Below are 13089 nucleotides of genomic sequence, written 5' to 3' on the forward strand. Positions count from 1 at the left end.
ATACAAGGCCATGAAAAAAGACAAGAAATAGTCAATGTTTACTAAAGGCTGATTTCTACTAGGCGAATTCTTTCGCGCGAATCGAATTTTTGCCAATGTGAGCATGCGTGGTGTCATGTTCTCAGATTTCGCAGCGAAAAAATTCGATTCGCAGAAAGAAGATCACGGTCCTACTCTATCGCTACCAAAATTTATTCGATTCGCGCGAAAGAATTCGCCTAGTGGAATCGGCCTTAACTCCCCAGGATAAAGACTGAATATGCTCACCATCCCTTTCACATTTAGGGTGCTAAAATTTAAAATGAAATGCCTTAATTGAAATTTATAATTGAAAACAGGAAAACAGAATCCTTCAAGGACTTTGATAAATTTCTTAAGGTACGTATTTATATTAAATACGTATTAAATACGTGCATTTTTCATTATCGAGGAAGAAGAAACACACATATGGAAAGTGTATTTTTAAATCATATTCAGTTTCTTTAGGTTAAAGATCATCAGTTCTATTTAGGCACCCAAAATGTTTATGCGTGGAACCAATAACAAACTAATCTAAAAATTGGTGAAGCACTTCCTTATTTTCCAGGGGGGGCTCAGCCCCCCTTGGTTTTTCTCAGGAGGGGCTGAAGCCCCAGAGCCCCCCCCCTAAGTTTACGCCTATGGGCTGAAATCTATTTCTGATGTCATTATTAAATATTTTAGCTTCTGCAACACAATTTCCTTCAGGTTGGGACATAATCCCCCATATAAGTAAATCAGAACTTGTCATGGTTTATAAACACATCAAAGGTACCATGTTTCCTAAATATAATTTGACATATAACACACGTGATCAGTGGCATGCTGGCAGGGGGGCAAGAGGGGCAAGGGGGTCAAATACCTCCCTGCCAATCAAATATCAGGGGTGCCAAAATGAATATTACATTGAAATTACAAAGTTAATCTTCATAAATCAGTGTAGGATTATAATCTAAACTTAATAGAAACACAATAGAAACCAGGCATTGAGCCATGATAAAATGGCTTGGGTGTACCATAAGTGCCAAAATTGGCTGAGTCATGATTTTTATGACTGTGATGATATTGGTTAACCTGGAACTGGTCACATGAACTTACCTCGCATTGATTGACAAAACAATTTGCATCAATAGCAAGTTGTCAACAATGGATGCAAATATCACGTGAAACAGCAGCGATCACGCAGAAACCAAGCGACCTTCTATAGAGAAAGACCTATTTACCATGACTCAATGCCTTTAAGCCTCTTTCATAAAGAATCACATTTAAAAAAAGTAACTAGTGAAAACTAGAATAAAACTCCCTTCTTGGAGCAAAGTTTTCCTTTTGACTTTTATGAAAACCCTCATCAATCTAACTCAAGAACTAACAAATAATTTGTAGGGACCAAGATCAATTTTTGCCATTATCAATATTTGTCAGAACTCTGATATTTGCAAAAATTGATTCCATTGTCAAAAGAAAATGTCTCAGTGTAGTGTCAGCTTCAGTAATAATTGGATTTTATTTTCTGAAAGTTTCTTGTTCAAGAGTTGTAATGATAAATTCACTATGTCAAAACTAAACTTTTTATTGGTTAAATGACATAAATTTAAAATAGGCATGTTACACCCAATTAAAAGATTGTCAACAGACTTTGAAAATAAAAATGCAGTCAAAGAGAATTGACTCAAAAAATCTGAAATGCCTAGGGATGCCAGAGCACATTTTGGAGTGGTGGGGCTCTGGCTCTTGACAAATTGGCAAACTTTTATGGTAGGTTTCCCCCATAATATTTGATGCCACTACCAAAATATCATAGTTTAGCAAAAATGTGAGGGGGCTATAGCCCCACAGCCTCTCAGCTACAGGCTGCCTGATGCTTTTGAATATCAATGCTTGGCTGATGCAACTCTCTTTAAAGGTTGGAAGTCTATAAATATAAAGATCATTCAGACTTATGGCTTTTTTGAAGATCAGAGAAGAAGGGATATTTTGATGTTATTTGGATAAGACTCGGATACTGATGTTGAAAGTTGACAATAACCTCTTTGCTGAATACTGAATCAAATCAATTAATAAGGTCTCCTAAACAGATTCACTTTATTCTTTAACAGCTAACAAAATTATATGTGAATGTGTTTAGTAGTCAGTCCTCAGCACCCAGGGGTGTCACTTGAACTTGTCATATATATATTTTTGATATTGTGGGAAAGAATTTTCCTTGAGATCAGATATTTTTGGGTACCTGATTCAACAAAATACGATTTTGATACTTATAGGTTTAACTAAATGATTACAATATCAAAAATAGGAACAAAAGAACAGATTTGTTTAAACTGATTATTATAGGAAACGATTTTGCATTTGATATTTTTGGGTCAACTTGACAGACCCAAAATTATTAGCCAAAAGGTGTCGATAATCTTTTCAATACTTTTTAGCTGATAATTGTGGGTCTGTTAAGCTTGTTTTGGATACTTCTAGGTGGAGTTTGATAACTGCGGATGAACCTCCTCGTATTTAAAATATTTGAGAAACTCCCCTTCGGCCTCAGCACAAGAAATAAAAATAAATCCTGCAGGAATTTCATATGCAACACATTCATTGTACACAAAAACATTGAGCTTTGTATTTTCAGCGAAAGTCGTTCAAGGGACGACCACTACATACCTTTATTGACTTTGTTCTTTGGTAGTTGCTTAATTGCAACCTGTTTATACTTTTGGGCCGCTATCAACATCGTGTCCTCAAGAAATTTGAGGTTGTGCGCCTTCAATTGGAAATGCGCCTTCAAAGGGGTAATCTGGAGCACCAAAATATCAAATAAAATTTTAATTATTTTGCTCTGATGAAGCCCCGTATGCCGGGGCAAAATATTACCCATTTACATGTGTTTGTTGTTGTTTATTCTCATAGCATTGCGGTGTTCCTTATTTACTAGATTTTAATTAACCATTGAAGACTTTTGATAAGTTGCAACACTATTTTGCCTAAGAATTCAACGACAAACCCTTAAAATGGCTTCGTAAGAATTAACGTAAACCTCCCCCCCCCTCCAATGGGGCACCAAAATACGGAAATTAAACCTCCTATTCCCTCTATCCCGCATGATCTTTATACATGTACGAATTCTACAAACATATCATGCATAAAACTGCAAACTAGCTCTTGTGACTTGCAAAGCTTCAATGTGATAAGCAGTGAAATAAAATGCTATAAAAACTTCTAATAAAAAAATTTTTATAAACTTCTAATTTGTAATTTCTCACAAAATAGACAAATATTTCCCGATTTTACTGGCCTAGCTCGTATGCAAGAAGAAAATTCATTTTCTGAATTTCCGATTTGCACAATCACGCTGCATAGAAAAGGAGTAATGGGGCAATGTTCAATGCTCAGGAACAATGTTCAACAAGATTGTGAATAATACGGTTGAAGTCGAAATATCATCTTATGTGAAAGAACAGAGCCGTCAAACGAGAAGTAGAACAAACATGTACCTCTTCCAGTATCAAAATATTTCTACAAATTCTCGTTTCTTCCCAGGACCATAACAGGAATTCACTTCCAGGATATTTAAGGCTAGCAAACAACAGCAGTTTTTTAAGGATTTTCTACTTTAGATAACTTAGACTTTATGTTTAGTAGCAGCATGTTGTACTGTTCTTAAAGTTGTTGTGCTAGGTGTTATTGAAATGCCCCTGTCTTGTGCTGTTTAGGGCCTTTCTATTGTTTGCTATTCGCTCTTTAGATTTTGGTGACCGTCTCTTTCAAGTCCAAATTTGTCCACCTGCCTCATGTCCTTTCTTTGACCATAACACATATTTTGCAGACTCTTGCGTACGAGGAAACCGCCCTTATCAGTGCGATGCCAGTTTGGGCTTTACTGATTATATGCGTAGATAGAGATGAGGGGCCTCGTCGAGGTCAAAATGGACTGAACAGGAAGAATGCTGCCAAAAGAGCAAAGGCTATCCAAAAATACTTCCGAATATAAAACAAAGACATTATATATAAATTTAGCAAACTAACAATTATGCGTGATGACAACATAATGAAACATATATGTTCAGGATTGCACTGCCATCGCTCTGTTGTGATGCACTGATCTCTACTGCCATTCTTTATAGATTGACGTCATACTCCTGATTATGTGCCCTTGCTTGCCTATCTGAAATAAAGATATCAAGTAAAAAACCTAAAGGAATATATCAAATTTGATATATCAGCAAATTTATGCAATGATTATTTTGATACAATAATGATAAAAAAGGATCTGAAATAAACAAACATATTCAATCTGAAAAGGACCCCGGAAAATTTTCAAAGTGTCATTATTTCTTTTATAGGGTTTTCCTACACCTGTATTCCTAAGCTTCTAGGGCAAGCCAGCCATGAAGGCAGTGGCTTAAGAAAGGGATTATAGCCCCTTAGAGAGACACTGCCCTTTTCCCAAAAATTTTTATTCCCACTGTGCCCCTGGAGTCAACCATACCCTATTTTCAATGCCAAAAATCGAGCTATAAAATACAAATGTAGCAGTTTACTGTCGGATAACTTTCAGCCTCTTACTCTCATTGAAAACTCATTTTCTCTTTTAGCCGATTCAAGACTATGGTACCCCTAAATGATAGCCTGGGGGTCTGGGACACAGGCTTCTAAATGAAGAGGCTCGTTGTACCATTTGCTAAAAATCTGTTTACTTTAGGACACTATAAATGTTAGTTGATTTCTGAACTTCAAAAAGTCTTACTACCTACCTCATATCTATCTAGTTTGACTTATGTTTAAATAATCACATTTTGAAGATTCAATCTTAAATTAGAGTTGCCACTTTGATAATTTCTACCACAAAGATATTGTTTTATCAAAGGTCCTCTTTCAACGTTTGCCATAATGAGGCCAGCCATTTTGAAAATCATTCCAAAGGTTTTTACCAGAAAAATTTCCATGTAATACCTAATCAAAGTGTGTTTAGCCAAAGCATCTGAATAAGCTCATTGCCCTCCTGGAAGACCACCAGGTTGGCTCACACATATTGAGTCATTCGACAGGAAAACACGTGAACACACCAAACCACATGGTTGACAATCGCTTGCTTGTAGACAAGGACATGTCAGGTAGCAGCTTCTTCTAACCCTTGATAAGACCTTAAAAAATAAAATTGTAAACTAAAGGAATGTAAGGAAACAACGAGAGAAAATTTAGCATTGCCAACAGTTGTCATTTTCCTTGCCACTTGAATCAGACTTTAAAAATTACTGAGTGTCTCTTTTTAATCTGAATATATTGTCTTGCAATAAGAAATATATAGCAGCATACTATGGTTGAATATAAAAAGTAACGGGGCAAAATGATTCACCTTTAGAAATCTTAATCAACAGTGTATGTGGTGAGAGGACGAAGAAGGGCTTGATAGAACATTCAGTTTGCTAAGAGGATACTTTATCGATATAGAATATTTAATCTGCTCTTGTCCTAGCAAATATAATGCACTCGATATTTTTCATGATAAAGTATTTTAGAAACGTAAATTTAGAGTATTTTAGTTAAGGAATAATGACATATCGAACCAAGCTTGCAACAGATGTTACCTTAACTGGCAGTGGTGAAACTGTATCATCGAAAAGAATAGCACAACATATCAGCATCGCAGACAATGCACTGTATATCTTCAGCTGAAAAAATAACAGCAACTTTATTACGAAAGCAAATCATTTGTAGTCTTATCTTTGGTACCCAGTTTTACAAATTCAAAAACTAAATATCCTCCTTTCTACCAATTATGATTGAATTTCTTTAAGCTTGCATGTGCTAAAGTACTTATCACAAGATAGTATTTGTTGCAAGAACAATGATGACAATATTGCTGAAGTGATAAGAAATGTCAGTTGACTTGACTTTTCTAATTTTGCTTGTACAAGCATCCATGCACTACAATCAAAAGCTCGCCGTCTTTCTTCATATTTGAATGCAAGCTTGCCATTGTATCTGAATAAATGAGTTACTTTTAAGCCTGAAAACTTCAAATTATCAGAAAAAATTTTAGATGTTTTTTGATGCAACATTGAAGGCATCAAGTAATAATATTCACTTTTCGATAAACGCAAACAAAGCAAAGTGCATTCACAAGATAGCTAAACACTCGCAAAATTTCTTGCAAAACGTTTGATTAACTGCTAAAATTTGACATCAGAAAGCTTCTGATCACGAAAACTGAATTTTTGTGTCAAATATTCAGTTATGAGTGCATAATATTTGCATCAAATATAAGTGCAGCTCCTTTTGTTTTCGATTTCAATAATATTATAAGATAATAGAAGCCTTCGTCATAAAAAATGACAATAAAATTTGTCTACAGCTTTTTGTCAGAATTTAAAAGTCGAAATCATTGCGTGTTACTTCTAGAATAAGCTTGAAGGTCAACCTGCGTTTCAACAAGCCAAGAATGATAATCATTTTGGAAAATGCAGGAAAAAATAGTTTAAATTGATTGTAATTTAATGTTCTTTTCGGATTCATAAATCAACATGTCTTCAGAAAAACTATAGAATCTGATTCAAACAACACATTAAACAGATTTTTTTGCATACCTTCATTCTTTAAACTAGATATGTTTCCTTTCTTAAAGAGAAAAGTGATCTAGAATAGATTCTTCAACTGCCGCGACGATCTTCTTCTGATCTTCAATTCTTCTGTTGTCCCATGAATATAAACTTCGCATAAGCAATCATTTCCTGAAATCAAGACGTTGGTGGCAAGATTTATTACTTGTTGCGTTAGTATCAAATTAAGACATCAGACAGGAAATCGTAAAAGCTGTTTTGAGCACTGAGAGAAAAACACCTAAACAAATGAATTATCAGTTTTCAAAAGATGGTATTTAAAGTACTGAGGGACAAGCTATCAAATTATTGAGCTGCAAAAGCTAAATAATTACAACTTCTATACATTAGCATTGAACATTTTTATAAGTCTACATAAGTACGAAAGCAAAACATTGAGCTCTATGACTCATGTTTAGTTTCCAAGCATTTTTGTGGCACTTCCTATACAAATTTAATTGCTTAGCAACACGACTATGTTGTTGGGATAAGTGATAATTGATATGAAAAAAGGCCAAGTATCCATAGCAACGTGTACATAAAATGGCATTGGAGAAAAGTGGATAGAAGCGTTCCACTTATGGGTTAGATGCTTGGTCCCTGCCAATATCGTGTGTTAAGCACGTTAAAATATTCACATGTCTTAACCCCGAAACAAAGCTTGCAAACATAATGCACACCTTGCAACATTTCATTGGTTAATTTGCCCTTGAAAACTCTTTTGGGATAGAGGAGATCAAGGGAGACAAATGCATATATTAAGCAGTCCAACGGGAGAAAGCCCTGTTGGGTGGTTATTTTATTGTTGTAAAAATCGAAATATGCTGTTAGTAGTTTTCGAATTATACAAGCCTCTTTAAAAAAAATGTGGTATTTTAATTAAAAAGTAATAGAAATCATAAACTATAGACAGTTTCATTTTAAAATTTAGAGAACTGTCTCTTTTCATTGCAACCTGAAATAAAGTAGACTGTTTTCAAAAAAGGTAGCAAAAAAGCTTGTTCGTAATTAATTAAAGTTTACTTACACTGACTTTTATTAAAAACTCCTGTGGTCATGAAATTCGAATATTCTGTAGCAATAATATGTAGAATAAAGGAATTCCAATACTCGCCAATGAAGCGACATTATTTTGTGTGAGATCTGAAAGTGAATTATGTTGTATTAATTATGAGGTGTCATTTGCCGTTATTTCATCATTTTAGTTCAACTAAACAAGACAGTTTTCTTCTTAAGTTTAAGGGAAATATCTTTGTTTTGAAATTGCCATCATTAAAATCAGTGGCGGAAATTCGGGCTTTCATTTCTTGGGGGGGGGGCCTACGATTTTCTGACAAGATAACATCTTGTGTCATGTCTAATTTTAAGGGAACTGCACTTTTTGATAAAAATAGGTGATTTTTTGGCAGGGCCTTTAAGAAATCTTTGTTGACCACAGATAGCAAGAAGAACAATCCATTTCTGATTTTTGATATCAAGATCGATATCTCACCTAAGACAATTGATGTTACAAAAGGTCGACAGATTACACTCTTGACAAGTCGCCCATGATATCAACATGATTGCAACTGTGAAGTTCATTTTATGCATTTTATTGCATTTTCTTTAGTGGGAGATACGTTTGAAAATAAATTTTATTGGGAAGAATCCGGTAGAGGATTTGGCCAATCTTTACGGAATTGAAATTAAATATACAATTCACAAGCAGTCTATTTCTTTGTTTATTGTTTGTTTGATTATTTAGTGCTAGCTAATATTCATCAGCTATGCTATGTTCAAATTTTGCAAAATATCGAGGCCCCTGGGGTAAAAAGGGGAAATATAGATCACCTGCGAGCGAAGCGAGCAGAAAATTTGGCAATTACGCCCCTTAGATTAGCTAAAAATTCCTTTTCAGAACAATTTCTTGGAGTAATTTCGACACGTTAAACGGTTGTCAATTATCCGAGGAAAGCCCGAGTTTTCGTACGACATCGCTGATTGGGGGGGGGGCAGCTCCCCCATACCCCCATAATTGCCGCCACTGATAATAATAAGACAACATGAAGAAATAGTCAATGAGTTTTGTTTCTTATGAGAAACAGTTGCATCCTACCATAAAATTTTGAGCACCAAAAGCTGCAAGATATTTGCTATCCATTGGCTCCTTAGGTTATCCGAAGCTCCTTTCAGTGAGATAAAATTTTGTCATTAGTAACCAATTTTTCAATTTTGTTTCTAGTCGACCACCTCTCTCTCTCCCAGGTTAAAGGGTTGGCCCCCTTGAAATCTAAACTTTTTCCCCGTCCCTTCATCATGAAATCGATTTTCAATCAACAACCTCGTTTTGATTTACTATAGCAAGTTTCAAGATGGCGGGCCTAAATGTATGTTTAAAGTCTTGTCGTGCCATTAGACAAATCAATTTTATAGGGGCTTCAGACAGGTTTGTAGCGATAAATTTAAGATCATCGTGCTTTCATACAACAAGTTTAGTTGCCAGAGGAAAAAGAAAGGTAAAAGTAATCAAACCTCCAAAATTAATCAAGATGAAAGAAGATGGCGCTACTGAAGGCGAACTGCAAGCCTTCATCGATATGAGAGCTGCAAAAAGGAAAGCAACGGCTGACTACAAAGCAAAAATAGAAGACGTTGCGGAATATTTCAGGCAACAATATAGGGTAGAGGAAGAGAGGAAGAAAGACATAGAGGGTGAGCAAATGAAAAGGGAAGCAGAAGAAAAAGAAGAGGAGGCCAAAAACATTGCATTTATATTGAAAAATAACGAAGAACTCAAGCGGGAAAGGTTTGATAAACGATACTTCTTTAAGCAAATAAACTAATATCTACTTGCATTTCTACTTGATTTGTTGCGAAATTTTATGTTCTACAATTTATGCAAGTGCTAGCAATGTGTGATCCAACATCAATGAAGATTTCTAAAGTAGAGTAGATTGGAGAGATTACATTGGCATTCTTTACATTCAGATCAGATTTTCCAAGTTTCTTCTTTTATTGCCATCAAACCAGGGGCAAGTACTTAGAACTTTCATAATGAAACCTTTATTCTAGGGTGGACAAGTTATTCTGATGATTCTTTAATGCACAGTTTACCTGAAAAGAGGAAAGTTTCCACCATTAGGTTTGACTATGGAACTAGAGCTGCTGCACTGAAAATGAATAGCTTGTTAAAAATTTATTTGTCCTGTCAGTCAACTATTCAGAGTTAAAAATAGAATTTGCAGTGTGTTTATGATTGAGAAAACTTTGCAAATTAGCCTTATGTTGCAAATTGGATACATAACAATCCAATGTATCCAATGTAGTCTAACCAATGGGAAATTTAAATGGCCAGCAAAATTGCATTGGGATAAAACAGGCCTGGCAATTTGAGGGGAACAATAGCTCTTGCTCCCCTCTATGGTCTCCTCGAATGCTGGAAGGTAGCTACGGATTGTGCTCCTAAATTTGCTCTGAAAAGCAAATTGCTCTACTTGGAATCAATATTTTCTTTGTTTGTATTCTTATGTATCTAGAAATAGCTCACCTGGAGATTACTTGGAGAGCTGTTTACCTAAAGTCTTATGACCAGGCCTGGATAAAAGGCCTTTAACTGCAGAAAATAAAGCAGGAAAAATCAATCCTCAAATATTATGTTAATTTCTTAACAGAGAGCTAAGAAACCTTATTCAAGCTGAAAGGAAGCAGAAGGAAGAAGAAATGCAAGCCTTAGAACAGATGGAGCAAGATCAATTGATGTTTGAAAAGAGAAGGGCTCTTGTTCTCCAAGCAATTGTAAGATAATGATAATTTTTATTTGGTATAGCTCATTTTAGAATGCTTTTCATGGTGATGGAAAGGTTTTATTATACATTCTCTTTCAAATGGCTTCAAGTGCTAGTATTATTTATTCAAATATTTGAATGCATAGTTAATAAACATGTCTTTTAGTGAAATGAAGATATTCATATCATTTAGGTTATACGCTTTTACATTAATTGTTCATTTAAAAGGAAAAATTACATTAAGAATTTGTTTCAGTAGGGTTTGATAGGAACACCAATGTCTTTGGCCTAAAGTTGATACTGATCTTACAATTACATTAGTCCGGTTAGTCAAACTTGCAGACAAAAAAGTTAGGACTAACATTTTTACAATGATGTAACCAGTTTTTGGATTATTTGTCTGGAAACACATGTTTTATATCATGTGAATAAGGCATTTCTACCAATTCACATAATCCCACCTATATTTAACAGAAATAACTCTATTTAACAGATATAATTCTAGTCCTTACTTTCTGAATTTAAGTGGAAACTGGATTCAAAATTGAGCATATACTCTTACATCAATTCTTCTTGTTGTTCAGGAGGAAAGTAAAGACTTTGTGACCAAAGAAAACCTTGATGAAAAGATTGCATATGCTTTAGAAAATGAAGTCAACTATAATTTTGCTTTAACACCTAATGGCAAGAAATTATACTCAACAAAACCACCTGGAAATTTTGAACATCATCAATGGAAAGGTGCGAGCCCAGCAGCATATCAAATCTCTGGTCATCGTTTTGGAGAATGGGACTTTCTGTTTGAAAAGAAATATGCTACAACTGTTGAAAAAGAAACTGTTAATGAAGAACTTAAAAATGAAACTGTAGATGGTTCTGAAGGAGATGTAGAAAGCAATAACATTACCGAAAATAAAACAACCTGAACTTGAAAAGTTGTACATAGGCATTTTAGTATTGTCATGAGAATAACATTTATTTTATACATTACAAAACCATGTATTACTTATGCTTCCTCTTTCAAGTTTATTTCATGTTATTGAAAAATAAACAACCTACTATATTGAAACCTAAGAAGCTTTGCAAGATTGCTTTGGCAACTAAAACAATTTTATACTATCCAGCTTTGGCATTAGTGATCTTATTAATGCATTTCAGTTTATTGACATTCCATTCTAAGAATGAACATTAATGAAGGTATTAAATGATAAGAAGCTGTTGCTGAATATGGATGATTTGTCAATAATGTATTTAGATTATTATGATTTAAGCACACAAGTCTAAATTTTTCGAAGGTACTTAATAAATTGACTTTCACACTGGGATAAAGCATGATAGATTTCATATCAAAATTATGATACTTGTATGTGATTTTGCCTCCACTTCCAACAAATAATACTTCATTATCATTTGCAAATAATAACGTTTTTAATTAAATAAGATTTTGGTACAACCAAATTTGAAAGTAGCATTCAAGAATGAAAACATATTATAAACATGCTATACATACTTTTTATCCACATAGTATAAACACATAATATCAAAAGGTATGCATTGAAATTCGTATCTAGATACATATTGAATAGAACATGAGAAATAAATGGCAAAAGTTTGCAATATAAAGGTGACAGATATAAAGGTGATAAATATGAGGTTATGAAGACACAGCTTATAAAAGTACTATTCTGGGAAGGCAAAATTTTTGAAAATTTAGTTATGAATAAAGGTACAACGACAATAGATTTCCAACCGCTTTCCTTGCATGTTTTTTGTTTGACTAATATTATAAACTGTGATAGCTTGTCAAATAAAAATATGCTATTATAACACCAATATTCTAGAGCCCTCTGGAATCACAGATGTTCCTAGGTGTTCTATCATAAAAACATGCATTCCCCCAAAGCTTTAGAATCGTTTCTTGAAAGCAAGATTGTGATTACATCTGGGATTAAGTTTCTTTTAAGACTCTGAAGTAGAATTCTGTGGAATCACTGTGACAATACAATTATAAATATTGTTGCCTGACATCTAATGTGAGACAGAAACTTGACATTCCTTTGTTGTTTCTTTTTATATAGAATATTGTAAACTTTTGAATTCTATGTGCCTTTTATGGTGGGAACTTCAATGACCTGGAGTCTATTCCAGCCATGATAGGCACAGTAGTTGTGTGTTATTGATTTGTCTTCTTTAGGTGATTGTATAAAAGAAATACAATTATAATGTTGTACAAGAAAGCCACTGAATCGTGAAGCCCTTTTTAGTTTAGTCTCAAGAATGGAATTCAGTAGTGTACTGCTAATTGCAGCAAGAATCCTCATCAGCATCAATTTTAGATTTCTACGGCAATACAATTTGTAGTGGACATTGTTTAAACATAATCATGTCCTCCATTGTGTCACTGACATTAACACTTTCCATTGTCTTTGTATCCACGTAACGTAATAAACAACACATTTGTAGCATCCCCTTGTTTTATGTGTTTATGACCAGTTTTGTATTTATTTGATTAGTCAGTTAATTCATCAAGATGCAACGGTCACGCAACATCGTCTCTTGCAGGCTCTGTGTTTTCTGCACCTTAAACTAGATCATAAAATGACAGCATGCCCATAAAAGAACTTGCAAAGGAATTAATATAGGAACCATTCATCACCAACAATCGTTCCTATAAATTCACTCTTACACTAATCTTTTTTAAACTCAGATTCCTACAAATA

The 13089-nt window shown here is 34.3% G+C and overlaps 1 protein-coding gene and 2 long non-coding RNA genes across 4 annotated transcripts in view; 1 reads left to right on the forward strand and 2 right to left on the reverse strand.

The window, feature by feature from the left end:
• Positions 1-2787, reverse strand: part of LOC148958513 (uncharacterized) — a 39451-nt gene extending 36664 nt beyond the window's left edge. For both annotated transcript variants that reach the window (XR_016144598.1, XR_016144597.1), the window contains exon 1: positions 2671-2787. This is a non-coding gene — a long non-coding RNA (uncharacterized LOC148958513). The remainder of the gene's footprint in view (positions 1-2670) is intronic.
• A 901-nt stretch (positions 2788-3688) lies between these two features.
• Positions 3689-8965, reverse strand: LOC148958514 (uncharacterized). Its single transcript, XR_016144603.1, has 5 exons — positions 7633-8965; positions 6594-6737; positions 5595-5678; positions 4960-5150; positions 3689-4171 (listed from the first exon to the last, which is right to left on the reverse strand). It is a non-coding gene; the product is annotated as an uncharacterized LOC148958514 (long non-coding RNA).
• Positions 8951-11374, forward strand: LOC135696346 (uncharacterized). Its single transcript, XM_065215717.2, has 3 exons — positions 8951-9390; positions 10256-10379; positions 10954-11374. The coding sequence occupies exons 1-3, from the start codon at positions 8957-8959 to the stop codon at positions 11293-11295; spliced, it is 900 nt and encodes a 299-aa protein (XP_065071789.2). The 5' UTR covers positions 8951-8956; the 3' UTR covers positions 11296-11374.
• Positions 11375-13089: the final 1715 nt, after the last annotated feature.

This window comes from Rhopilema esculentum, chromosome 14 (assembly GCF_057945365.1).
Source record: "Rhopilema esculentum isolate cy_ngs chromosome 14, ASM5794536v1, whole genome shotgun sequence".
Taxonomy (NCBI): Eukaryota; Metazoa; Cnidaria; class Scyphozoa; order Rhizostomeae; family Rhizostomatidae; genus Rhopilema; species Rhopilema esculentum.

Bases quoted from the DNA above. Each gene is read 5' to 3' on its own strand.
- LOC135696346 (XM_065215717.2), top strand. From the start codon at position 8,957: ATGGCGGGCCTAAATGTATGTTTAAAGTCTTGTCGTGCCATTAGACAA. The intron at 9,391-10,255 runs GTTTGATAAACG...ATTTCTTAACAG, and splicing joins GAAGAACTCAAGCGGGAAAG to AGAGCTAAGAAACCTTATTC. The intron at 10,380-10,953 runs GTAAGATAATGA...CTTGTTGTTCAG, and splicing joins CTCTTGTTCTCCAAGCAATT to GAGGAAAGTAAAGACTTTGT.